We start from the raw sequence: 24,346 nt of genomic DNA on the forward strand, positions 1-24,346 counted from the left end.
AATTCTGTTTTTGCTTCCGTTGAAATGCCCGCCCAAACCATCCAGAAATATCCTCTAAAAGCTGCGTTTTCTTTTATGGAACACAGCGCGGAACTTTCTCCAGGTCTTCTGTAAACTCGTTCTCTTCTCTCACTACCATGAAGGCATATTCTGCTTTAGTTTGATCAAAGAACCGAGTCCCGTTGTTCGCCAGTGTTCTCTGGCAAATCGCTTGGTGGGTTGGGGTTCAATTTTTGGCTCAAAGTTTGCTTCTGACTGTCCAGCTACTCTTTGCGTTTCTCTGAGCTCTTGTTGGATTTGAACACCAATTAGGGCCCGATTTCTCAGCGAGATGAGACAATGAATGACAATGAATCGGTCAACCCTTTTGGGTGTGTACCTTTTTCTTCTGAAGCCGCGTCTTCAATAAAAGTTACCAGTTTCTTGGTAACGACGGTAAACTCTGGAAACAGCAACTGATTCATGTTCAACGCACTGGCCACTTCTGGCTGACTCTGGTCTTGTCGTAAAAGCAGCTTTATCACTTGTGGCTATTTTAAGTTGTCTCACGCTTCTGTCTTTTTGAGGAATCTGTCATTATTTCGAACAATGACATCAATATCTTTGGTCGCGGGTCAAACTCCGAATCAGTTGAGGGGCGGATTGCATGCGTACTTTCAAACTTGTCGTACGTGGAAGAAGTCATCAACTCACGAACGACAATTTTGAAAATGCGCATGTGATCCGTCCCTAAACTGATTGGGAATTTGATTTCTTTTTCTTCTAGCAAAATGGAACAATTATTTTCCCTACGCCGAAGAAAATTTAGGAGCGTTAGAATTTGAAAAATACGAATCAATACGGTGCTCAGAATGTCTCCCTTCTTGTGAACATGTAACATACAAAGTGTCAGTGGATCAAACGGATACGGCTACTAATTTGTAAGTTTATTATAATTTTTTTTGGCTACATTGGAAAAATTTTAGGGGAGTTAATTATCCGATTTTGAAAATATTGAAGAGATTAGGGATTTTCAGTTGCCATACTTTGAAATAAATTGTAAAAACTTGTAAGTTCAAGTCATATTTGTACATCGTTGCCAGACTTTGAGAGAAGTTGAAGATTGAGGAAAGATGCGAATTCGAGTGTCATTCAAACAGCGTTGCCAGATTTTAAAAATAATCAGAAATTCAGGAAGGTTGTGACTTCAAGTCACATTTAAACATCGCTGCCAGACTTTGAGAGAAGTTGGAGATTGATGAAAGATGCGAATTCGAGTGTCATACAAACAGCGTAGCCAGATTTTAAAAATAATCGGAAATTCAGGAAAGTTGCGGCTTCAAGTCACATTTAAACATCGCTGCCAGACTTTGAGAGAAGTTGGAGATTGATGAAAGATGCGAATTCGAGTGTCATACAAACAGCGTTGCCAGATTTTAAAAATAATCGGAAATTCAGGAAAGTTGCGGCTTCAAGTCACATTTAAACATCGCTGTCAGACTTTGAGAGAAGTTGGAGATTGATGAAAGATGCGAATTCGAGTGTCATACAAACAGCGTAGCCAGATTTTAAAAATAATCAGAAATTCAGGAAAGTTGCGGCTTCAAGTCACATTTAATCATCGTTGCCAGACTTGGGAATAAGTTGAAGATTCAGGAAAGAAGCGAATTCAAGTGTCATATAAACAGCGTAGCCAGATTTTAAAAATAATCGGAAATTCAGGAAAGTTGCGGCTTCAAGTCACATTTAAACATCGCTGTCAGACTTTGAGAGAAGTTGGAGATTGATGAAAGATGCGAATTCGAGTGTCATACAAACAGCGTAGCCAGATTTTAAAAATAATCGGAAATTCAGGAAAGTTGCGGCTTCAAGTCACATTTAAACATCGTTGCCAGACTTTGAGAGAAGTTGGAGATTGATGAAAGATGCGAATTCAAGTGTCATACAAACAGCGTAGCCAGATTTTAAAAATAATCGGAAATTCAGGAAAGTTGCGGCTTCAAGTCACATTTAAACATCGCTGCCAGACTTTGAGAGAAGCTGGAGATTGATGAAAGATGCGAATTCGAGTGTCATACAAACAGCGTAGCCAGATTTTAAAAATAATCGGAAATTCAGGAAAGTTGCGGCTTCAAGTCACATTTAAACAACGCTGCCAGACTTTGAGAGAAGTTGGAGATTGATGAAAGATGCGAATTCGAGTGTCATACAAACAGCGTAGCCAGATTTTAAAAATAATCGGAAATTCAGGAAAGTTGCGGCTTCAAGTCACATTTAAACATCGCTGCCAGACTTTGAGAGAAGTTGGAGATTGATGAAAGATGCGAATTCGAGTGTCATACAAACAGCGTAGCCAGATTTTAAAAATAATCGGAAAGTCAGGAAAGTTGCGGCTTCAAGTCACATTTAAACATCGCTGCCAGACTTTGAGAGAAGTTGGAGATTGATGAAAGATGCGAATTCGAGTGTCATACAAACAGCGTAGTCAGATTTTAAAAATAATCGGAAATTCAGGAAAGTTGCGGCTTCAAGTCACATTTAAACATCGCTGCCAGACTTTGAGAGAAGTTGGAGATTGATGAAAGATGCGAATTCGAGTGTCATACAAACAGCGTTGCCAGATTTTAAAAATAATCGGAAATTCAGGAAAGTTGCGGCTTCAAGTCACATTTAAACATTGCTGTCAGACTTTGAGAGAAGTTGGAGATTGATGAAAGATGCGAATTCGAGTGTCATACAAACAGCGTAGCCAGATTTTAAAAATAATCAGAAATTCAGGAAAGTTGCGGCTTCAAGTCACATTTAATCATCGTTGCCAGACTTGGGAATAAGTTGAAGATTCAGGAAAGAAGCGAATTCAAGTGTCATACAAACAGCGTAGCCAGATTTTAAAAATAATCGGAAATTCAGGAAAGTTGCGGCTTCAAGTCACATTTACACATCGCTGTCAGACTTTGAGAGAAGTTGGAGATTGATGAAAGATGCGAATTCGAGTGTCATACAAACAGCGTAGCCAGATTTTAAAAATAATCGGAAATTCAGGAAAGTTGCGGCTTCAAGTCACATTTAAACATCGCTGCCAGACTTTGAGAGAAGTTGGAGATTGATGAAAGATGCGAATTCGAGTGTCATACAAACAGCGTTGCCAGATTTTAAAAATAATCGGAAATTCAGGAAAGTTGCGGCTTCAAGTCACATTTAAACATCGCTGTCAGACTTTGAGAGAAGTTGGAGATTGATGAAAGATGCGAATTCGAGTGTCATACAAACAGCGTAGCCAGATTTTAAAAATAATCGGAAATTCAGGAAAGTTGCGGCTTCAAGTCACATTTAAACATCGCTGCCAGACTTTGAGAGAAGCTGGAGATTGATGAAAGATGCGAATTCGAGTGTCATACAAACAGCGTAGCCAGATTTTAAAAATAATCGGAAATTCAGGAAAGTTGCGGCTTCAAGTCACATTTAAACATCGCTGCCAGACTTTGAGAGAAGTTGGAGATTGATGAAAGATGCGAATTCGAGTGTCATACAAACAGCGTAGCCAGATTTTAAAAATAATCGGAAATTCAGGGAAGTTGCGGCTTCAAGTCACATTTAAACATCGCTGCCAGACTTTGAGAGAAGTTGGAGATTGATGAAAGATGCGAATTCGAGTGTCATACAAACAGCGTAGCCAGATTTTAAAAATAATCGGAAATTCAGGAAAGTTGCGGCTTCAAGTCACATTTAAACATCGCTGCCAGACTTTGAGAGAAGTTGGAGATTGATGAAAGATGCGAATTTGAGTGTCTTACAAACAGCGTTGCCAGATTTTAAAAATAATCGGAAATTCAGGAAAGTTGCGGCTTCAAGTCACATTTAAACATCGCTGTCAGACTTTGAGAGAAGTTGGAGATTGATGAAAGATGCGAATTCGAGTGTCATACAAACAGCGTAGCCAGATTTTAAAAATAATCAGAAATTCAGGAAAGTTGCGGCTTCAAGTCACATTTAATCATCGTTGCCAGACTTGGGAATAAGTTGAAGATTCAGGAAAGAAGCGAATTCAAGTGTCATATAAACAGCGTAGCCAGATTTTAAAAATAATCGGAAATTCAGGAAAGTTGCGGCTTCAAGTCACATTTAAACATCGCTGCCAGACTTTGAGAGAAGTTGGAGATTGATGAAAGATGCGAATTCGAGTGTCATACAAACAGCGTTGCCAGATTTTAAAAATAATCGGAAATTCAGGAAAGTTGCGGCTTCAAGTCACATTTAAACATCGCTGTCAGACTTTGAGAGAAGTTGGAGATTGATGAAAGATGCGAATTCGAGTGTCATACAAACAGCGTAGCCAGATTTTAAAAATAATCGGAAATTCAGGGAAGTTGCGGCTTCAAGTCACATTTAAACATCGCTGCCAGACTTTGAGAGAAGTTGGAGATTGATGAAAGATGCGAATTCGAGTGTCATACAAACAGCGTAGCCAGATTTTAAAAATAATCGGAAATTCAGGAAAGTTGCGGCTTCAAGTCACATTTAAACATCGCTGCCAGACTTTGAGAGAAGTTGGAGATTGATGAAAGATGCGAATTCGAGTGTCTTACAAACAGCGTTGCCAGATTTTAAAAATAATCGGAAATTCAGGAAAGTTGCGGCTTCAAGTCACATTTAAACATCGCTGTCAGACTTTGAGAGAAGTTGGAGATTGATGAAAGATGCGAATTCGAGTGTCATACAAACAGCGTAGCCAGATTTTAAAAATAATCAGAAATTCAGGAAAGTTGCGGCTTCAAGTCACATTTAATCATCGTTGCCAGACTTGGGAATAAGTTGAAGATTCAGGAAAGAAGCGAATTCAAGTGTCATATAAACAGCGTAGCCAGATTTTAAAAATAATCGGAACTTCAGGAAAGTTGCGGCTTCAAGTCACATTTAAACATCGCTGCCAGACTTTGAGAGAAGTTGGAGATTGATGAAAGATGCGAATTCGAGTGTCATACAAACAGCGTTGCCAGATTTTAAAAATAATCGGAAATTCAGGAAAGTTGCGGCTTCAAGTCACATTTAAACATCGCTGTCAGACTTTGAGAGAAGTTGGAGATTGATGAAAGATGCGAATTCGAGTGTCATACAAACAGCGTAGCCAGATTTTAAAAATAATCGGAAATTCAGGAAAGTTGCGGCTTCAAGTCACATTTAATCATCGTTGCCAGACTTGGGAATAAGTTGAAGATTCGGGAAAGAAGCGAATTCAAGTGTCATATAAACAGCGTAGCCAGATTTTAAAAATAATCGGAAATTCAGGAAAGTTGCGGCTTCAAGTCACATTTAAACATCGCTGCCAGACTTTGAGAGAAGTTGGAGATTGATGAAAGATGCGAATTCGAGTGTCATAGAAACAGCGTTGCCAGATTTTAAAAATAATCAGAAATTCAGGAAAGTTGCGGCTTCAAGTCACATTTAAACATCGCTGCCAGACTTTGAGAGAAGTTGAAGATTGAGGAAAGATGCGAATTAGAGTGTCATACAAACAGCGTAGCCAGATTTTAAAAATAATCGGAAATTCAGGAAAGTTGCGGCTTCAAGTCACATTTAAACATCGCTGCCAGACTTTGAGAGAAGTTGAAGATTGAGGAAAGATGCGAATTCGAGTATCATACAAACAGCGTAGCCAGATTTTAAAAATAATCGGAAATTCAGGAAAGTTGCGGCTTCAAGTCACATTTAAACATCGCTGCCAGACTTTGAGAGAAGTTGAAGATTGAGGAAAGATGCGAATTCGAGTGTCATACAAACAGCGTAGCCAGATTTAAAAAATAATCGGAAATTCAGGAAAGTTGCGGCTTCAAGTCACATTTAAACATCGCTGCCAGGCTTTAAGAGAAGTTGGAGATTGATGAAAGATGCGAATTCGAGTGTCATACAAACAGCGTAGCCAGATTTTAAAAATAATCGGAAATTCAGGAAAGTTGCGGCTTCAAGTCACATTCAATCATCGTTGCCAGACTTGGGGATAAGTTGAAGATTCAGGAAAGAAGCGAATTCAAGTGTCATATAAACAGCGTAGCCGGATTTTAAAACTAATCGGAAATTCAGGAAAGTTGCGGCTTCAAGTCACATTTAAACATCGCTGCCAGACTTTGAGAGAAGTTGGAGATTGATGAAAGATGCGAATTCGAGTGTCATACAAACAGCGTAGCCAGATTTTAAAAATAATCGGAAATTCAGGAAAGTTGCGGCTTCAAGTCACATTTAAACATCGCTGCCAGACTTGGGAATAAGTTGAAGATTCAGGAAAGAAGCGAATTCAAGTGTCATATAAACAGCGTAGCCAGATTTTAAAAATAATCGGAAATTCAGGAAAGTTGCGGCTTCAAGTCACATTTAAACATCGCTGCCAGACTTTGAGAGAAGTTGAAGATTGAGGAAAGATGCGAATTCGAGTGTCATACAAACAGCGTAGCCAGATTTTAAAAATAATCGGAAATTCAGGAAAGTTGCGGCTTCAAGTCACATTTAAACATCGCTGCCAGACTTGGGGATAAGTTGAAGATTCAGGAAATATGCGAATTCGAGTGTCATACAAACAGCGTAGCCAGATTTTAAAAATAATCGGAAATTCAGGAAAGTTGCGGCTTCAAGTCACATTTAAACATCGCTGCCAGACTTTGAGAGAAGTTGAAGATTGAGGAAAGATGCGAATTCGAGTGTCATACAAACAGCGTAGCCAGATTTTAAAAATAATCGGAAATTCAGGAAAGTTGCGGCTTCAAGTCACATTTAAACATCGCTGCCAGGCTTTAAGAGAAGTTGGAGATTGATGAAAGATGCGAATTCGAGTGTCATACAAACAGCGTAGCCAGATTTTAAAAATAATCGGAAATTCAGGAAAGTTGCGGCTTCAAGTCACATTTAATCATCGTTGCCAGACTTGGGAATAAGTTGAAGATTCAGGAAAGAAGCGAATTCAAGTGTCATATAAACAGCGTAGCCAGATTTTAAAACTAATCGGAAATTCAGGAAAGTTGCGGCTTCAAGTCACATTTAAACATCGCTGCCAGACTTTGAGAGAAGTTGGAGATTGATGAAAGATGCGAATTCGAGTGTCATACAAACAGCGTAGCCAGATTTTAAAAATAATCGGAAATTCAGGAAAGTTGCGGCTTCAAGTCACATTTAAACATCGCTGCCAGACTTGGGAATAAGTTGAAGATTCAGGAAAGAAGCGAATTCAAGTGTCATATAAACAGCGTAGCCAGATTTTAAAACTAATCGGAAATTCAGGAAAGTTGCGGCTTCAAGTCACATTTAAACATCGCTGCCAGACTTTGAGAGAAGTTGGAGATTGATGAAAGATGCGAATTCGAGTGTCATACAAACAGCGTAGCCAGATTTTAAAAATAATCGGAAATTCAGGAAAGTTGCGGCTTCAAGTCACATTTAAACATCGCTGCCAGACTTGGGAATAAGTTGAAGATTCAGGAAAGAAGCGAATTCAAGTGTCATATAAACAGCGTAGCCAGATTTTAAAAATAATCGGAAATTCAGGAAAGTTGCGGCTTCAAGTCACATTTAAACATCGCTGCCAGACTTTGAGAGAAGTTGAAGATTGAGGAAAGATGCGAATTCGAGTGTCATACAAACAGCGTAGCCAGATTTTAAAAATAATCGGAAATTCAGGAAAGTTGCGGCTTCAAGTCACATTTAATCATCGTTGCCAGACTTGGGGATAAGTTGAAGATTCAGGAAAGAAGCGAATTCAAGTGTCATATAAACAGCGTAGCCAGATTTTAAAACTAATCGGAAATTCAGGAAAGTTGCGGCTTCAAGTCACATTTAAACATCGCTGCCAGACTTTGAGAGAAGTTGGAGATTGATGAAAGATGCGAATTCGAGTGTCATACAAACAGCGTAGCCAGATTTTAAAAATAATCGGAAATTCAGGAAAGTTGCGGCTTCAAGTCACATTTAAACATCGCTGCCAGACTTGGGAATAAGTTGAAGATTCAGGAAAGAAGCGAATTCAAGTGTCATATAAACAGCGTAGCCAGATTTTAAAAATAATCGGAAATTCAGGAAAGTTGCGGCTTCAAGTCACATTTAAACATCGCTGCCAGGCTTTAAGAGAAGTTGGAGATTGATGAAAGATGCGAATTCGAGTGTCATACAAACAGCGTAGCCAGATTTTAAAAATAATCGGAAATTCAGGAAAGTTGCGGCTTCAAGTCACATTTAATCATCGTTGCCAGACTTGGGAATAAGTTGAAGATTCAGGAAAGAAGCGAATTCAAGTGTCATATAAACAGCGTAGCCAGATTTTAAAAATAATCGGAAATTCAGGAAAGTTGCGGCTTCAAGTCACATTTAAACATCGCTGCCAGACTTTGAGAGAAGTTGGAGTTTGATGAAAGATGCGAATTCGAGTGTCATACAAACAGCGTAGCCAGATTTTAAAAATAATCGGAAATTCAGGAAAGTTGCGGCTTCAAGTCACATTTAAACATCGCTGCCAGGCTTTAAGAGAAGTTGGAGATTGATGAAAGATGCGAATTCGAGTGTCATACAAACAGCGTAGCCAGATTTTAAAAATAATCGGAAATTCAGGAAAGTTGCGGCTTCAAGTCACATTTAAACATCGCTGCCAGACTTTGAGAGAAGTTGAAGATTGAGGAAAGATGCGAATTCGAGTGTCATACAAACAGCGTAGCCAGATTTTAAAAATAATCGGAAATTCAGGAAAGTTGCGGCTTCAAGTCACATTTAAACATCGCTGCCAGGCTTTAAGAGAAGTTGGAGATTGATGAAAGATGCGAATTCGAGTGTCATACAAACAGCGTAGCCAGATTTTAAAAATAATCGGAAATTCAGGAAAGTTGCGGCTTCAAGTCACATTTAATCATCGCTGCCAGGCTTTAAGAGAAGTTGGAGATTGATGAAAGATGCGAATTCGAGTGTCATACAAACAGCGTAGCCAGATTTTAAAAATAATCGGAAATTCAGGAAAGTTGCGGCTTCAAGTCACATTTAAACATCGCTGCCAGACTTTGAGAGAAGTTGGAGATTGATGAAAGATGCGAATTCGAGTGTCATACAAACAGCGTAGCCAGATTTTAAAAATAATCGGAAATTCAGGAAAGTTGCGGCTTCAAGTCACATTTAAACATCGCTGCCAGGCTTTAAGAGAAGTTGGAGATTGATGAAAGATGCGAATTCGAGTGTCATACAAACAGCGTAGCCAGATTTTAAAAATAATCGGAAATTCAGGAAAGTTGCGGCTTCAAGTCACATTTAATCATCGTTGCCAGACTTGGGAATAAGTTGAAGATTCAGGAAAGAAGCGAATTCAAGTGTCATATAAACAGCGTAGCCAGATTTTAAAAATAATCGGAAATTCAGGAAAGTTGCGGCTTCAAGTCACATTTAAACATCGCTGCCAGGCTTTAAGAGAAGTTGGAGATTGATGAAAGATGCGAATTCGAGTGTCATACAAACAGCGTAGCCAGATTTTAAAAATAATCGGAAATTCAGGAAAGTTGCGGCTTCAAGTTACATTTAATCATCGTTGCCAGACTTGGGAATAAGTTGAAGATTCAGGAAAGAAGCGAATTCAAGTGTCATATAAACAGCGTAGCCAGATTTTAAAAATAATCGGAAATTCAGGAAAGTTGCGGCTTCAAGTCACATTTAAACATCGCTGCCAGACTTTGAGAGAAGTTGGAGATTGATGAAAGATGCGAATTCGAGTGTCATACAAACAGCGTAGCCAGATTTTAAAAATAATCGGAAATTCAGGAAAGTTGCGGCTTCAAGTCACATTTAATCATCGTTGCCAGACTTGGGAATAAGTTGAAGATTCAGGAAAGAAGCGAATTCAAGTGTCATATAAACAGCGTAGCCAGATTTTAAAAATAATCGGAAATTCAGGAAAGTTGCGGCTTCAAGTCACATTTAAACATCGCTGCCAGACTTTGAGAGAAGTTGGATATTGATGAAAGATGCGAATTCGAGTGTCATACAAACAGCGTAGCCAGATTTTAAAAATAATCGAAAATTCAGGAAAGTTGCGGCTTCAAGTCACATTTAAACATCGCTGCCAGGCTTTAAGAGAAGTTGGAGATTGATGAAAGATGCGAATTCGAGTGTCATACAAACAGCGTAGCCAGATTTTAAAAATAATCGGAAATTCAGGAAAGTTGCGGCTTCAAGTCACATTTAAACATCGCTGCCAGGCTTTAAGAGAAGTTGGAGATTGATGAAAGATGCGAATTCGAGTGTCATACAAACAGCGTAGCCAGATTTTAAAAATAATCGGAAATTCAGGAAAGTTGCGGCTTCAAGTCACATTTAAACATCGCTGCCAGGCTTTAAGAGAAGTTGGAGATTGATGAAAGATGCGAATTCGAGTGTCATACAAACAGCGTAGCCAGATTTTAAAAATAATCGGAAATTCAGGAAAGTTGCGGCTTCAAGTCACATTTAATCATCGTTGCCAGACTTGGGAATAAGTTGAAGATTCAGGAAAGAAGCGAATTCAAGTGTCATATAAACAGCGTAGCCAGATTTTAAAAATAATCGGAAATTCAGGAAAGTTGCGGCTTCAAGTCACATTTAAACATCGCTGCCAAGCTTTAAGAGAAGTTGGAGATTGATGAAAGATGCGAATTCGAGTGTCATACAAACAGCGTAGCCAGATTTTAAAAATAATCGGAAATTCAGGAAAGTTGCGGCTTCAAGTTACATTTAATCATCGTTGCCAGACTTGGGAATAAGTTGAAGATTCAGGAAAGAAGCAAATTCAAGTGTCATATAAACAGCGTAGCCAGATTTTAAAAATAATCGGAAATTCAGGAAAGTTGCGGCTTCAAGTCACATTTAAACATCGCTGCCAGACTTTGAGAGAAGTTGGAGATTGATGAAAGATGCGAATTCGAGTGTCATACAAACAGCGTAGCCAGATTTTAAAAATAATCGGAAATTCAGGAAAGTTGCGGCTTCAAGTCACATTTAAACATCGCTGCCAGACTTTGAGAGAAGTTGGAGATTGATGAAAGATGCGAATTCGAGTGTCATACAAACAGCGTAGCCAGATTTTAAAAATAATCGGAAATTCAGGAAAGTTGCGGCTTCAAGTTACATTTAATCATCGTTGCCAGACTTGGGAATAAGTTGAAGATTCAGGAAAGAAGCGAATTCAAGTGTCATATAAACAGCGTAGCCAGATTTCAAAAATAATCGGAAATTCAGGAAAGTTGCGGCTTCAAGTCACATTTAAACATCGCTGCCAGACTTTGAGAGAAGTTGGAGATTGATGAAAGATGCGAATTCGAGTGTCATACAAACAGCGTAGCCAGATTTTAAGAATAATCGGAAATTCAGGAAAGTTGCGGCTTCAAGTCACATTTAAACATCGCTGCCAGACTTTGAGAGAAGTTGGAGATTGATGAAAGATGCGAATTCGAGTGTCATACAAACAGCGTAGCCAGATTTTAAAAATAATCGGAAATTCAGGAAAGTTGCGGCTTCAAGTCACATTTTAACATCGCTGCCAGACTTTGAGAGAAGTTGGAGATTGATGAAAGATGCGAATTCGAGTGTCATACAAACAGCGTAGCCAGATTTCAAAAATAATCGGAAATTCAGGAAAGTTGCGGCTTCAAGTCACATTTAAACATCGCTGCCAGACTTTGAGAGAAGTTGGAGATTGATGAAAGATGCGAATTCGAGTGTCATACAAACAGCGTAGCCAGATTTTAAAAATAATCGGAAATTCAGGAAAGTTGCGGCTTCAAGTCACATTTAAACATCGCTGCCAGACTTTGAGAGAAGTTGGAGATTGATGAAAGATGCGAATTCGAGTGTCATACAAACAGCGTAGCCAGATTTTAAAAATAATCGGAAATTCAGGAAAGTTGCGGCTTCAAGTTACATTTAATCATCGTTGCCAGACTTGGGAATAAGTTGAAGATTCAGGAAAGAAGCGAATTCAAGTGTCATATAAACAGCGTAGCCAGATTTCAAAAATAATCGGAAATTCAGGAAAGTTGCGGCTTCAAGTCACATTTAAACATCGCTGCCAGACTTTGAGAGAAGTTGGAGATTGATGAAAGATGCGAATTCGAGTGTCATACAAACAGCGTAGCCAGATTTTAAAAATAATCGGAAATTCAGGAAAGTTGCGGCTTCAAGTCACATTTAAACATCGCTGCCAGACTTTGAGAGAAGTTGGAGATTGATGAAAGATGCGAATTCGAGTGTCATACAAACAGCGTTGCAAGACTAAATAAATTGAAGATTGGGGAAAGAGTTATATTTATATAACGTTGCCAGACTTTGGTATATGTTGAATATTAAGGAAAAATGTGTGTTCGAGTCAAATAAAAATATGTCAACATTTTAAAGTATTTTTATATTTCAATTAAATAGGACATTTTTATGTTGTTAATTCATAGTTACATTCTGTATAATAAATAACATTTTTCAATTTTAGAAATAATGCTATTGTCAATATTTTTTTTAATAAACCAGCGGGTATGTCATTTAAAATTGATGTACAACAGACATGGTATGAAATGGTCAGTAAGTACCAATCTTAATATAACATAACAAACATTATTTTATTAATACAATTTTGTCTTATTAATTTTTTCCTAATCATTTTTTAAATCAAACTAACTGGGCAACATAACTTATCAGGTTTTTGTACCGGTTTTTCCCGGTTGATTTTCACATTTTCCCGGTTGAAATTTCGTGAATTCATTTCACTTTTATTATGATGAATATTTTTTTTAATTTAACTAATTCTAGCTCCAAATCTATTATTTAGAGTCTTCGATGATTATTTTCTTTTTCGTTTCCAGTTTTTCTAGTTTTCCTTTTCCAGTTTTCGTCAAATTGTCTTTTTGTGCTGCGCCATACCTTGAGTAGGCATTCCTCGAGATATTTTGATCTACATTTTTAGTCCACCAATTTTTCGTAAAGAATCTCACACTAATCTTTGCCCTATAAGTGAATCTCCTAAATTTTCAACCAGAATCTCCTTATTGACAGAAAATCTTCTCTGTACTGTCGCACTGCCATGAGAAATTATTAGAGGAAGTGGCAACACTTTTTTTTACTACAACTACTGTTTTAGATAATTTCCATCCAAAAATCATCTACTCTATCACATCTGGAATAGTTTTTCATCTTATTTAGAGTGATCTGATTCGTCAAAATAATATCTCTAAAAGCCCTCAACTCAATGTTTTAGTTAATTTAAATGTTAATATGGGTATTCTTTCAAAAATTTGGAAACAGTATACATCAAACAGTTTCTACAATCCCTGCGAAACACTAACATGTCCTTATCTTTGGCCCCAATGCATTTTTCAAAACCGCTCTGGGAGTATACCATAAATCCATATTTTGCACTTATTTGAGGTTGCACAATAAACCAATGGTTTCTTTTTTGAAAATGCCTATTTTATAACTGAATTTTGCCTACAAAGAACCGCCTCATGAAGTTATTTAGAATCGAAATCATGTATTGAATCCAAAGCCGATTAATGGTTATCAGGAATATGTTAGCATGAAAGATTTTACTGTTTATAATTCTGGTAGCCTCGTTTTTGGTGTTTATATCAATTTCAGGATAATAACAGTCTTTGTTTCATATAAACCAGTCCATATTTTAGGCTAACCTCAAAATATATTTTCAGGTTCCTTCGGAGGTTACTTATCCTTATTGATGGGATTAAGCTTTATAAATTTAATTGAATTTCTGATATTGATTTACAAAATTCTTTTCTATTTTTTTCGATATTTTCTGAGAAATATTTATTACAAATCAAAAAAAGAAACAAAACGAAAATTTCTACCGTAGTCATTTTAGTAATATTTATTTTAATAATCGCAGCAAATTTTAACTATAGTAGAGAAACGTTTCTGTCATCTTTACAACTGTCAATAATAAGTACGAGTGATCAATTTGTTTTATTACTCTCCTTTATTGTTTCCTCCGAATTTACTCAACAAATATCAACACGCCAGCGGCCATTTTGTAAAAGGTTTATGAAAATAATGACTAAGCTGTGACGTAGGTATGGCAATCTGAAATCAATTAAGTGAAGAATCGTTCCTTCGGACCAAATAAATCGATTTTTTAAACCGATATGTTGTACTGAATCGATATTTCACCCTTGAATATCGACAATTCGATTTATTCTGTTTTGGTAAAAAAAATAATTAAAAATTAGCAGAATTTACTCGTAATATTATGGTGTTGCCGTTTAAACGCTTGCTTACTAAAAAACTCACGAGATGGCTCTTCGCTTAGTTTTCATCACTTTTCTTCAATAAAATAAGGTTACGTTTGTAAGCTATATTAACTATTTTCTTCTTAAAGTTACAAATACATTTAGAAAATAAATGTCTTCTTTTGGTACTAAAAATAATGGTTATTATCGAATTCCCTGAACTAAAAAATTGTATCTTTCTTTGATTAGGTTTATTTGAAAAAAATTTTTAGAAATCGATCTTTTTGACCTCAATTTACTTATGGATCGATTCATCAGGCTACAATCCGAATCGATTTAAAAATCGCTATTTTTAAGAAAAGAATCGCCATCCCTACTGTGATGTTACATGGGTGAGCCGAGCAAATGAACCTTTCTCAACAAATTGATAACGAGTACTAAACTAAGTTGGAATTTTTGGAACCGTTGGTAATATTCATACTAAACACACTGTTTACTCTACCACTAACAATTACACTGCCTGACGTGCGTTTCGATAACCAAGTTATCGTTTTGAGAGACTGAAGATAAACGCGCGTCATAGTGTAATTGTAAGTAATGGTGTAGTGATAGTGTAAACAGTGTATTAAAGGTGATGGAAATAGAATTTGGTATAATAAGGGAGTAAAATGTTTTAGAATTTAATAAAAATAACTAAACTACACTTGGGTATATCAAAAATTACTTAATCATAATAAAATAAATACAATGGTTTCTTTAACCATACAAATTACCGGGAAAATCCTGATCCGACAGATCGTCTTGTTCGGCATCAGAATCAGGAGACTTGTGTCGTTTTCTTCCGTAGGCTCTTTTACTAGTAGTAGGCAGTTGATCAGTTTCTCCGTGCAACAAGGAATTTCTATAAAGTAGCAGAGGTTGCCAATCTTCGCCTTTACTACTCGGCATACCAGTCGTAATCCTCTTATCCAAGAAACCCATAACGACTCTCTTATCTTGTTTGAGTAGTTTATTAGTAAATTCCGTCAAAATATCCAAGAAAGGTAAATTAGGCGGAGGCCCCGTCGGGTCGTCGCTAACATTTTCCGAACCGGTTACCGCGAATATGATACCGGCTCGATGTAGCGCCGTAATAGCTTCGCGGTTCTTGACGGCGTCCAAACCGAACGACAACGCGAACCGTTTCGCTAATTCCTTCAAAGCGAAAAATTCCTCGTGTTGACGAATTTGTCGTCCGCCGCTCAATTTTTGTACCTCGTTGAACATCATGTTCAAACTCAAACACATAGTCAAAGCGCAATTCACTTTGTTTATCTCTCTAGCTTTACTCAAAGTGGCTTTTATTATATCTCCGTATTCGTTGTAGTATTTAACGTAGTGTTTGAAGACGTCGGCGCCCGCTTTCGTCGCCATTATATTGTAAACTATAAGTTTGCAATAAGCGGCTAGGAAGTTACGTCGTTTGTGGAGACCTTCGATGCGAAGTTCGTCGTGTTCGGCATCTTGTTCCGGGACGAAGACGTACCTGTAACGATAATTATAGAAAGAATTTAAAATCGACCGTGAAATTCTTTGCACTTACATTTGTACGAATTCGTTTAACAGCGCTTGAAGGTTCTTATCCGGTTTACAAATTAATTCGGCCAAAGATGGAGACGAGCTGTGCAACTGTTCGCTGTAAACGATCAAGAGATCGCATAATCCTACGTAAGCTTCCTCCTAAACAATCGAATTGCATTTTATATAAGGTTATTGCAAGAAATAAATGATTGAGAATGACTTTTTCAATGACGAAACAGAAGGGGCGCGATTAATTTATGAAGAGGTTGAAAATTGAGCTCAATAAATTGTCAATTATTTTTTATACACTGTAAGATTTTGCAGTAAAATATATATATAAAATACGAAATACGTCAATAATCTGATATTTCAACTGTCATTATAATACTAAATTCCAAGTGTAATTGTCATTTCGTTAGATGTCAAGTGTCAATACTCAACTATATGTCAATTGTCATGATTGAGTAGTACCACTTTTCTGTTAGAAGTTCATTAAATGTCTAGAGTCATTATATATATATATATATATATATATATATATATATATAAAAAATAAAAAAAAAATAGAAACCAGAAAATATATATACATATGTATATGAATGTAATAACGGTAAAATACTGTATGGCGGAGAAAAATGATCGTAGAGATCGTTAAAAATATCTCAAAAACTAGTGATTTTCTGAATATACATTTTAGAAAAACCAAAATATACCTTAATGATATTGTGGGGTGAAGATTTGATCAACATCTGCGAAGCTTCAATGAAATCGTCTAATTTTTCTCTCAGATCTTGAATACTGGAATGCGTTAAACCACCTCCTTCTACGGTAATCTCCAAATCTCTCAGTCCCCACAGAAGATAATAATAGCAAGAGCTCAGACAATATTTGAGTGCTTCAGGAGGCAAAGTTGTCTCGGAATCCTGTAAGAAGAAATTATTATTTTGGAGCATTTGAAAAGTTTTAAGACAAAATCTGCTCCACAAAATCTTCTTCAGTATTTTCATCCAGTATAGAGCCTCTTCTTTATTCATGTTAGGGTCCATACAGAAATACTTGCCAATGAAAGATGTGTGGAAATAAGTGTGATGTTGGAATCCATTCTTCCAATTAGACTGCCACTAAAGCCTCGAACTCCCGAGTTACTAATTAAAAACTGTTCTTAAAATGCTATGGGAAACTGAATGAACCAGAAGAGAACATTAAAATCCTGGGAATCCCAGAAAATTAAAAGGTTAATATACTTTTACCAATCCAGGAAAATGGATCTTTAAAAAGACTTTCAGAAGAAGGAACATGCTCTAATGGATTCCATTAGGACTGGATCATTAGGAACAGTATAAATATGTTGCAGCTTCTTACTTTCTTTCTTAATAGCTAGTGAGGCCCCAGGAACGACCAATGAGACTAGAATTGACTATAAAACAGCACACATAGTAGGACTTGGTGCTAGTAATGCGAAATCGGAGGGAAGATTGAATCAATAGTTAACTGTGAGTCGAAAGGAAAAATCTGATATCTGTTTCATGGTAAAACAGCTTCAGTCAACAAACAAACTACCACAGTTTCTCTTTCTTGGACTGATTAGGATTCATATCCCAATTAGTCATAAGATTCAAGTCAAAGCACCTGATCGGCTTTTCACAGGACAAGTGGGGCACGACGGGCCTTTCAGAAGATGCTTAATGGCCCTTAACCACCTACTATTATACTATGAACTAAGAATCCACCAACGAGGGCAGCTTTAATACAGGGTGATCATAGATGGTAACTTATTGTAAGTACTCGAATTAAAAGTGATTTTTTGTGTTATAAACTATATAAAAAGAAATTTGAGATCAATTATCGGTTGTATACTTTGTACATTTTTTTATACCAGAAACTTGTTCATTTCATTTTTCTATGTTGCTACCAGGGACGAATTTTTTTTAAATTAATTTACCTGCACATCCTGGAACATCGTATTCCACAATCCCCAACTATTTAAATTGTGACAAGCGTAAAACATGGACAATTTCTTCAAAGAACTAATAACGTTAAATACTTCGTCAGCATTAGGAGTTTCTTCGCCGAGCATCAAATTTCTCCAATCGTCGATGGCTTCTTTGTAAGAAGCGACTATCATATCGATGATAGTCGATCTGGCAACGTCACATCTAGTAAATATCGAATGGCCGTCTGTACAAAGTATTTCTAAAGTTTTTGCTAATGTTTCTAAAACCTAAAACAAAAAAAAATAATTTTACATAAAAATAATGTTAAAAACAAAACTTACTTCCGGTTCGTGTTGGACTTGTACGATATATTTCAACTTGGCTAAAAGGGCTTGCAGCGAACCTTCTTGTCTTCCACTGGTATACAAATCCAAATCGAAATATTGAGGTATGCTCAAGAGATTCGCCAATTTTTCCGGATCAGCAGAGTATTTATCCAACAAAGGCGGTAAAGACACTATAAAATGCTCGGTCAGTTTTTGTTTGTCTTCTCCAGCCTAAAAAAAATAATTATCAAAAAAAAATCAATTCGATTCTTCTATATTACCTGTTTGACTTCCCTTACGGAATTCATTTTTCTGGTAGGACCTCTACCGACTGGTGCTTCACCAGTTGCGGCCTGTTTCACGCAACAAACCATAATTTCAATCAAACTGGTCTCTTGTCTATTATCTAGTGGTTCCTCGTGATGACCGGGTTCTTCCAATAACAAATCTGTCATACATTCCCAATCTTTCATCATATTATTGGATTCTATAAGAGAATCTACCAGATACGCGGCGTGTTCATGTAATTCGGATTCAATAAAAAATTGAACTAAATCACGAATGAAAGGGGTGTTGGGTAACCGACGTTTTCCCCTTTTAGTTTTCCCTGCATCTAAATCACCAGGTTGGAATAGACGTTCGTTTAAAAATTCTCCAGCTGCTTGAGCTACAGCTCTATGTGAAGAATATACCTGTTATCAATATTTAAATTAAATCAGATGGGTTCTGAAAATCTATATCAATAACAATGAAATTTACAGGCTTACTATAATATAGACGCTATTTAACAACTCCAAAACGGCCTACGACACGAAATACAATTATTAAGGGCATTAAGTAATTATCAAATAAAACCAAACCTCTGTAAACTTAAAAAAATGAAATTTAGGCACTTATGGCAATGAAAATTAAAGGCCCACTGTACTATATAGTAAGAAAACTGAATTAATAATAATAATAAGCAACTAAATTTGTAATATGAGAAAGGAAAATTGCTATAAGAGAAAAAAGGGGTGAACGAAAGATAATTCAATGTAGTGTATATTGAAAAAAATACAATGGTTAGAATTTGGTGGGAACTGAAAGAAGAAAATGATCTGGTAACAAATGAATTAAAATTAAAAACATACCAGTTTATAGGCACAAGGTTTACCAAATGAAATAAATTTATGGATCCAATGAACTTGACCAAATAAAAACATTTGAAAACTGAAAATCAGTTTAAATATGTAGAAACAGAAGGACTTAAAAATTTTCAAAAATGAAAAATAGCAGCAGCGGAAATGTAAAAAAATCTAGAAAATATGGGGTTGGATGTAGTATTTGAAATTATTATAAATAGAGTCTGGCAAAATATAACAATTCCAGAAAAAATGGTAAATAGCACTAACAACCCCATACACAATAAAAAAGACCATACACGGTATCAATATTATAGAGGATTAAAAAAACTGTCAAAAATACAATAAAATGAAGAAAAGGGACAATTGGAAAATGAAATGAGATATTTATAAATCTAGAAAAATCAGTAGAAAAAAATGGAGGAGAGAATTATTAAAAGTAGACAAAATATGTCTAGGAAACAATCATTCTACATATGATAACTAACCACTTTGGTACGATTCAAACCAGTCTCTAAATGAAGACTTAAAAACTCCCAACATACAAGAAATAATCATAGATCAAAGTAAAAAGTAATTGTAGATTAAATAAAACACTGCAACCAACCAATTAGCTTATAAGACAATTGTGTTATTTATTGGTAATAAAACACAATTAATTTGAAAAAAACTACACACTATGGAATCTATAAACACCTTTTGCAGATGAATAATTATCCCCATTATATATACAGAGAAACAAAAATATTATTATTACTATAGGGTTTGTCACAAAAAAATACGAGGTTTTACACTGGTTTATCCAGTTATAAGGGTGGGTTAAATTCACTAAACTGCACTGTTAATTCTAAAAACAAAATAAAAACTCACCAATTCATACACATGTTCACAATCTTTGTCAGTTAGAATCTCATGATGATGTTTTAAGATGGAAATAACCAACCTGACGGCTTGAACGGCTACTTCATATTCTTTATCGAGTGTCATAGCCACTATACGATCTTTAAATTTATTAGTAAACAATTCCAATTTTCCTTTTAGTTCCTCACTGGCATACAACGGTTGTAATGCTTGCAAACATCTAAGACGTACTTCTCCAACCTGAAAGAAAAAGTAAATTTTGGCATAATACACTCTTTGTTAATAATTATACTAGATATGTATAGAGGAGCAATCAGTAAAAATATCAGAGCATTAAATGCTTTTTTGTTCTTATAGCTAATAATTATGACACATTGAAAAAAAAAATAATATTCTAATTACCTTGTCGTGCAGTGTCCAACCGATATACTTCAAATATGAATCATCTAAGAAGTTTGCATGAAACTTGTGCATCCACACACCGATTTCAGTCATAGCAATAGCCCGAATTTCCGGTAAAGTATCCCTGTAACGATGCACAAATACTGATTTGAACATGTACGTTAACATGTTTTTAATTTCATCCATGTTTTCTTCCAGTTCTTGTCTTTTGGCTAATAAAGCTTCTAAACGATCGCTGGCACGTTTTTCTCTTGTTTTTTGCCGTTCGGCCTCGTACTGACGTTGAGTATTGTCCAAATTAACCGATACAGTAAGAGCAACGTCTACAAGAGCAGTCATAAGTTTCATTGCTCCCAAAGTAGCAGTGTGTCTAAAGGCTCGAACCTAAATAATATTCATTTAAACAAAAAAAAATAATTAACAATAGCAAAGGTAAAACTACCAAAATTATTTTTTTTTTCTGATTTCTGTAGAGAAAAAATATTTCTAAGACGGATTCCTAATTTTGTAGCATAATAAGAAGCAAAAGAAGACCTGCTTCATAGAAGAAATAGAAGTAAGACACATAATAAAAGAAATATAAAACATGATAATTAGAAAAATAACACAATGACTTCCACTATGACTGAGAGAAAGAACCACAACAAACAAAAAAAGTAAAAATGTGGTTGAAACACTTCAAAAATAAGATTCCAAACATCAGCCATAATACAAAGCCTCTATTACAATGAAACATACAGAGCAGTTGTCCCTAGAAAAGCAATTATTAACTACTATTATATTGACTAGCATGTTAAGGTTATGATACTAACTGATCTATCGAAAGCTCACACACATATTAAAGATAAATAAACCGAGAAAACCTTCAACAGGAGCAGACTCTTACAGACCAATAAACTTCCTTTCCATAACATCCAAAGTTTTTGAACGTTATTATTAGACAGAATAGATGCAGTGCCTCCACTGCAGTTTTCTACTATTAGAGTATTATGAAATAAATTCAAGTGTACCCCAGAGAAGTTTCTGGCTCCGATATAGCACCCACTCCTAAGACACTCATCGCAATGAGTGTGCAGATGATACAGCAGCAATTTCATCAAACAAAAGCATCAGAAAATCTTCAAAATCACCTAACGCTCCTGGAATCCTGGCTCAAAAATTGATACAAGTAAACAGAAATAAACCAAACCAAATTATGTTCATCACAAAAATCATCAATTATCCTCAAATTTTCATTAATAATAGCATTATTCCAATGAAAGATGAAGTCTTCAACTAGACCAAATATTTATATGAAAAACACGCATCAAGACCAAAAGAAAAAAACTAGACATAAAAACCAAAAATATGTACTGACTAATAAACAGAAAATCGCAGCTAACAATAGAAAACAAAATTCCAATATACAAAACTGTTCTTACGAAATCAAGCTCAGAGGATGTAAAGGATCAAGCCTTTACACATAAAAATTCCCTACTCATTTTAATCCAAAACTCTGCAAATGCTACACAACCCTTCATGAAGTGCCTCAAATTTAACCATCTACATTGACCTAAATATACCATTCATCAACGATGTCATATCTTAGAGAGGAACTATCGCAATCATCATATTGTCAAGCAGCCATTAGATATCTAAGCCTATCATAAAATCTAAACAAAATTTACTGGGTTCTCCAGTATCGCAGAAAGAAAACGGGACACAATAGATCCTTTGGATAGAGTATATATGATACCCCAAAATACATACATACATATAATGCAAATATAAAGACCACTGTGCAAACAATAGTAACCAACTAATCAGCATTCTATTCAGCCCTCCACTGCAAGGAAGAAGACTAAAAAGACAATGGTCAAAAGATCTGTAAAATAAACTCACAGAACAATACTTGCCTCAAGACACTCACCTCTGCATCATATTATTTACTTATCACTCAATAGAAATGGATTGTAAATTTACAAATAAAGAAAATGTGAATGAAGAAGTAGAAGACTCACAAGAAATCTTGAACCTCAAATTTACATGTAATAAATTAGTAGGTATTGTAGATAACTGTATCTTTGAAAAAATATCATACCTGTGAATCAGACAATCCAGTGAGCAATGATATGACATTATCCATTAAAAATTGATCATATATAATAGTATACTGACACTGTTTTACCAATGTCTGTACAAATTCGCAAAAATTATATCTAAATTTCTTCCAAGTCTGTCCGGCCATGATTAAAGGATATTCACCACTTTCTTCATCAAATTCCTCAGTCATTTTTCTAATTATGGCAGCGTGTTCCATGGAAGCTTGCATTTGTTGGGTAATTCTACCTTTACAGCCCGATGCATTTATAAAAAATTGCATCAATGAAATGAGGGCCGCTTCTCTATTTATTTTATAACTCTCTATCCAGTCATCCACAATGTGAGTCAATGAATTTTTACTGTTTTTTATTGTATGGTATAAAGAATCGTCATCATCGCGACTGTGAATTATTTCTCCTACAGTGTTTTTTCTACCGGGAGGTCTACCTTAAATAAAAATTTTAATAGAAATCTACATATAAGAATAAATATATTCCATCAAAGTAAAAATGTTAGTGTATCCAAACCACATATTATTACTTAAGTTCTAACATCATATGTCAAAAAACTAACATTTCAATAGAATCAAAAATCTGCCTAAATTCAAATAGATGAATACAAAATCAATTCCTTTGATCTGAATTGACTTCAAAGTTATTGTTTAGATGAAAAGCTACCAAAAAGTATGGATGTTAATCTGCAAAATTGTTTAAAAAGTTTGCAAGGAAAATTATAGATCATTTTATAATTTTTGTGGACCAAAATACTACTCTTCAGATATTCATTACTCAGAAAAAAAACCTTAGACTATTTGTTGACTTGTAGCAAGATGCATTATGGATTATCTTTGTAACAGCTAGTTCATATTAAAAAAGAATAAGTCGGATACAAATATATACAATCAATGATAATGCTTGTTTCTGATTCTGTAGTAAATGGAAAAAATTGCTAAAAAGTGCTATAGTATTATAGGCATTAAATAAAATAACAAACTTTCTAGTATTTACAAAATATCTTTCCAAGTAAATATTGCTGAAGAAAAACAAAAAAATATTAGTCTACAGATACATAAAATTCTGAAAGGTATCTTAGACTGAAAATCCTTTATCAAAAGCTACTTAGACACAAAATTAGCATGAGACCTTGGAGTCTATAATGCTCATTTTATGTTTATAATCCACAATCATTTTTTTAAGCATTTTCATAATAAACAATTAAAAAAATTACATTTATTGTTATTATTCACTTAAAATATATAAATATATATAAAAAATAATGAATTACCTCTTCCCCTTCCTCTACCTGGAGTTCCGGTACTCGTTGGAGAATAGGAAGGTGGTACAACAGGAGGTGGTGGATTATTCAGGCCTCTGGCTTTGGATCTGGTTACTCTCCTCATACCAGGAGTTGGAGGAGATTCGAAATCGCCCCCTGATTGATCCCCATACTGATCTCCATAGATATTTTGTTGTACATATCCACCGTAGTTATCTTGCTCTAGTTGGGGAGTCATGGGGTTTTCGTATTCAGGTGGGGGATCATCCATACGAATTCTCTTACCTCCACGTCGATGCATTTTGGCTAAATATTTACTTTCACAATAAAATATATTAATTTGTATAATATTAAAGTCTCTTATGAAATAAACAACAGAACACCAAACAAACAGTTACAGATACATAACCTGAAAAAAATTTTTCAATCAGTTTTGGCACTTTAAATTTTATCATAGAACTATATAATTCACTATAGAGCAGCACTGATAGAAGCACCCTCCGTAAATCTGCAAAAACTTGATTACAAATAGGCCTTTATTTGATTTTATTCCGTCTATTCAAGATATTTAATAAAAAATATATTCATAG

At 35.5% G+C, this 24,346-nt stretch overlaps 2 protein-coding genes across 2 annotated transcripts in view; one reads left to right on the forward strand and one right to left on the reverse strand.

The window, feature by feature from the left end:
* LOC130440840 (sodium channel protein Nach-like) overlaps positions 1-13,926 on the forward strand; it is a 33,284-nt gene extending 19,358 nt beyond the window's left edge. The window contains exons 7-9 of the mRNA XM_056774204.1: positions 767-920; positions 12,449-12,537; positions 13,659-13,926. Of these exons, the coding sequence (XP_056630182.1) occupies positions 767-920; positions 12,449-12,537; positions 13,659-13,822 (407 nt within the window). The 3' untranslated portion in view covers positions 13,823-13,926. The remainder of the gene's footprint in view (positions 1-766; positions 921-12,448; positions 12,538-13,658) is intronic.
* LOC130440839 (cohesin subunit SA-1) lies at positions 12,353-24,185 on the reverse strand. The gene is made up of 10 exons (XM_056774203.1): positions 23,766-24,185; positions 22,480-22,928; positions 20,400-20,783; positions 20,007-20,237; positions 18,297-18,707; positions 18,031-18,246; positions 17,698-17,976; positions 16,469-16,678; positions 15,778-15,914; positions 12,353-15,720 (listed from the first exon to the last, which is right to left on the reverse strand). The coding sequence occupies exons 1-10, from the start codon at positions 24,055-24,057 to the stop codon at positions 14,952-14,954; spliced, it is 3,378 nt and encodes a 1,125-aa protein (XP_056630181.1). The 5' UTR covers positions 24,058-24,185; the 3' UTR covers positions 12,353-14,951.
* Positions 24,186-24,346: the final 161 nt, after the last annotated feature.

This window comes from Diorhabda sublineata, chromosome 2 (genome assembly GCF_026230105.1).
Source record: "Diorhabda sublineata isolate icDioSubl1.1 chromosome 2, icDioSubl1.1, whole genome shotgun sequence".
Classification (NCBI taxonomy): Eukaryota; Metazoa; Arthropoda; class Insecta; order Coleoptera; family Chrysomelidae; genus Diorhabda; species Diorhabda sublineata.

Bases quoted from the DNA above. Each gene is read 5' to 3' on its own strand.
- LOC130440839 (XM_056774203.1), bottom strand. From the start codon at position 24,057: ATGCATCGACGTGGAGGTAAGAGAATTCGTATGGATGATCCCCCACCT. The intron at 16,679-17,697 runs GTAAATTAATTT...TTCTTCTTACAG, and splicing joins CGATGTTCCAGGATGTGCAG to GATTCCGAGACAACTTTGCC. The intron at 15,721-15,777 runs GTAAGTGCAAAG...TTATCGTTACAG, and splicing joins TTAAACGAATTCGTACAAAT to GTACGTCTTCGTCCCGGAAC.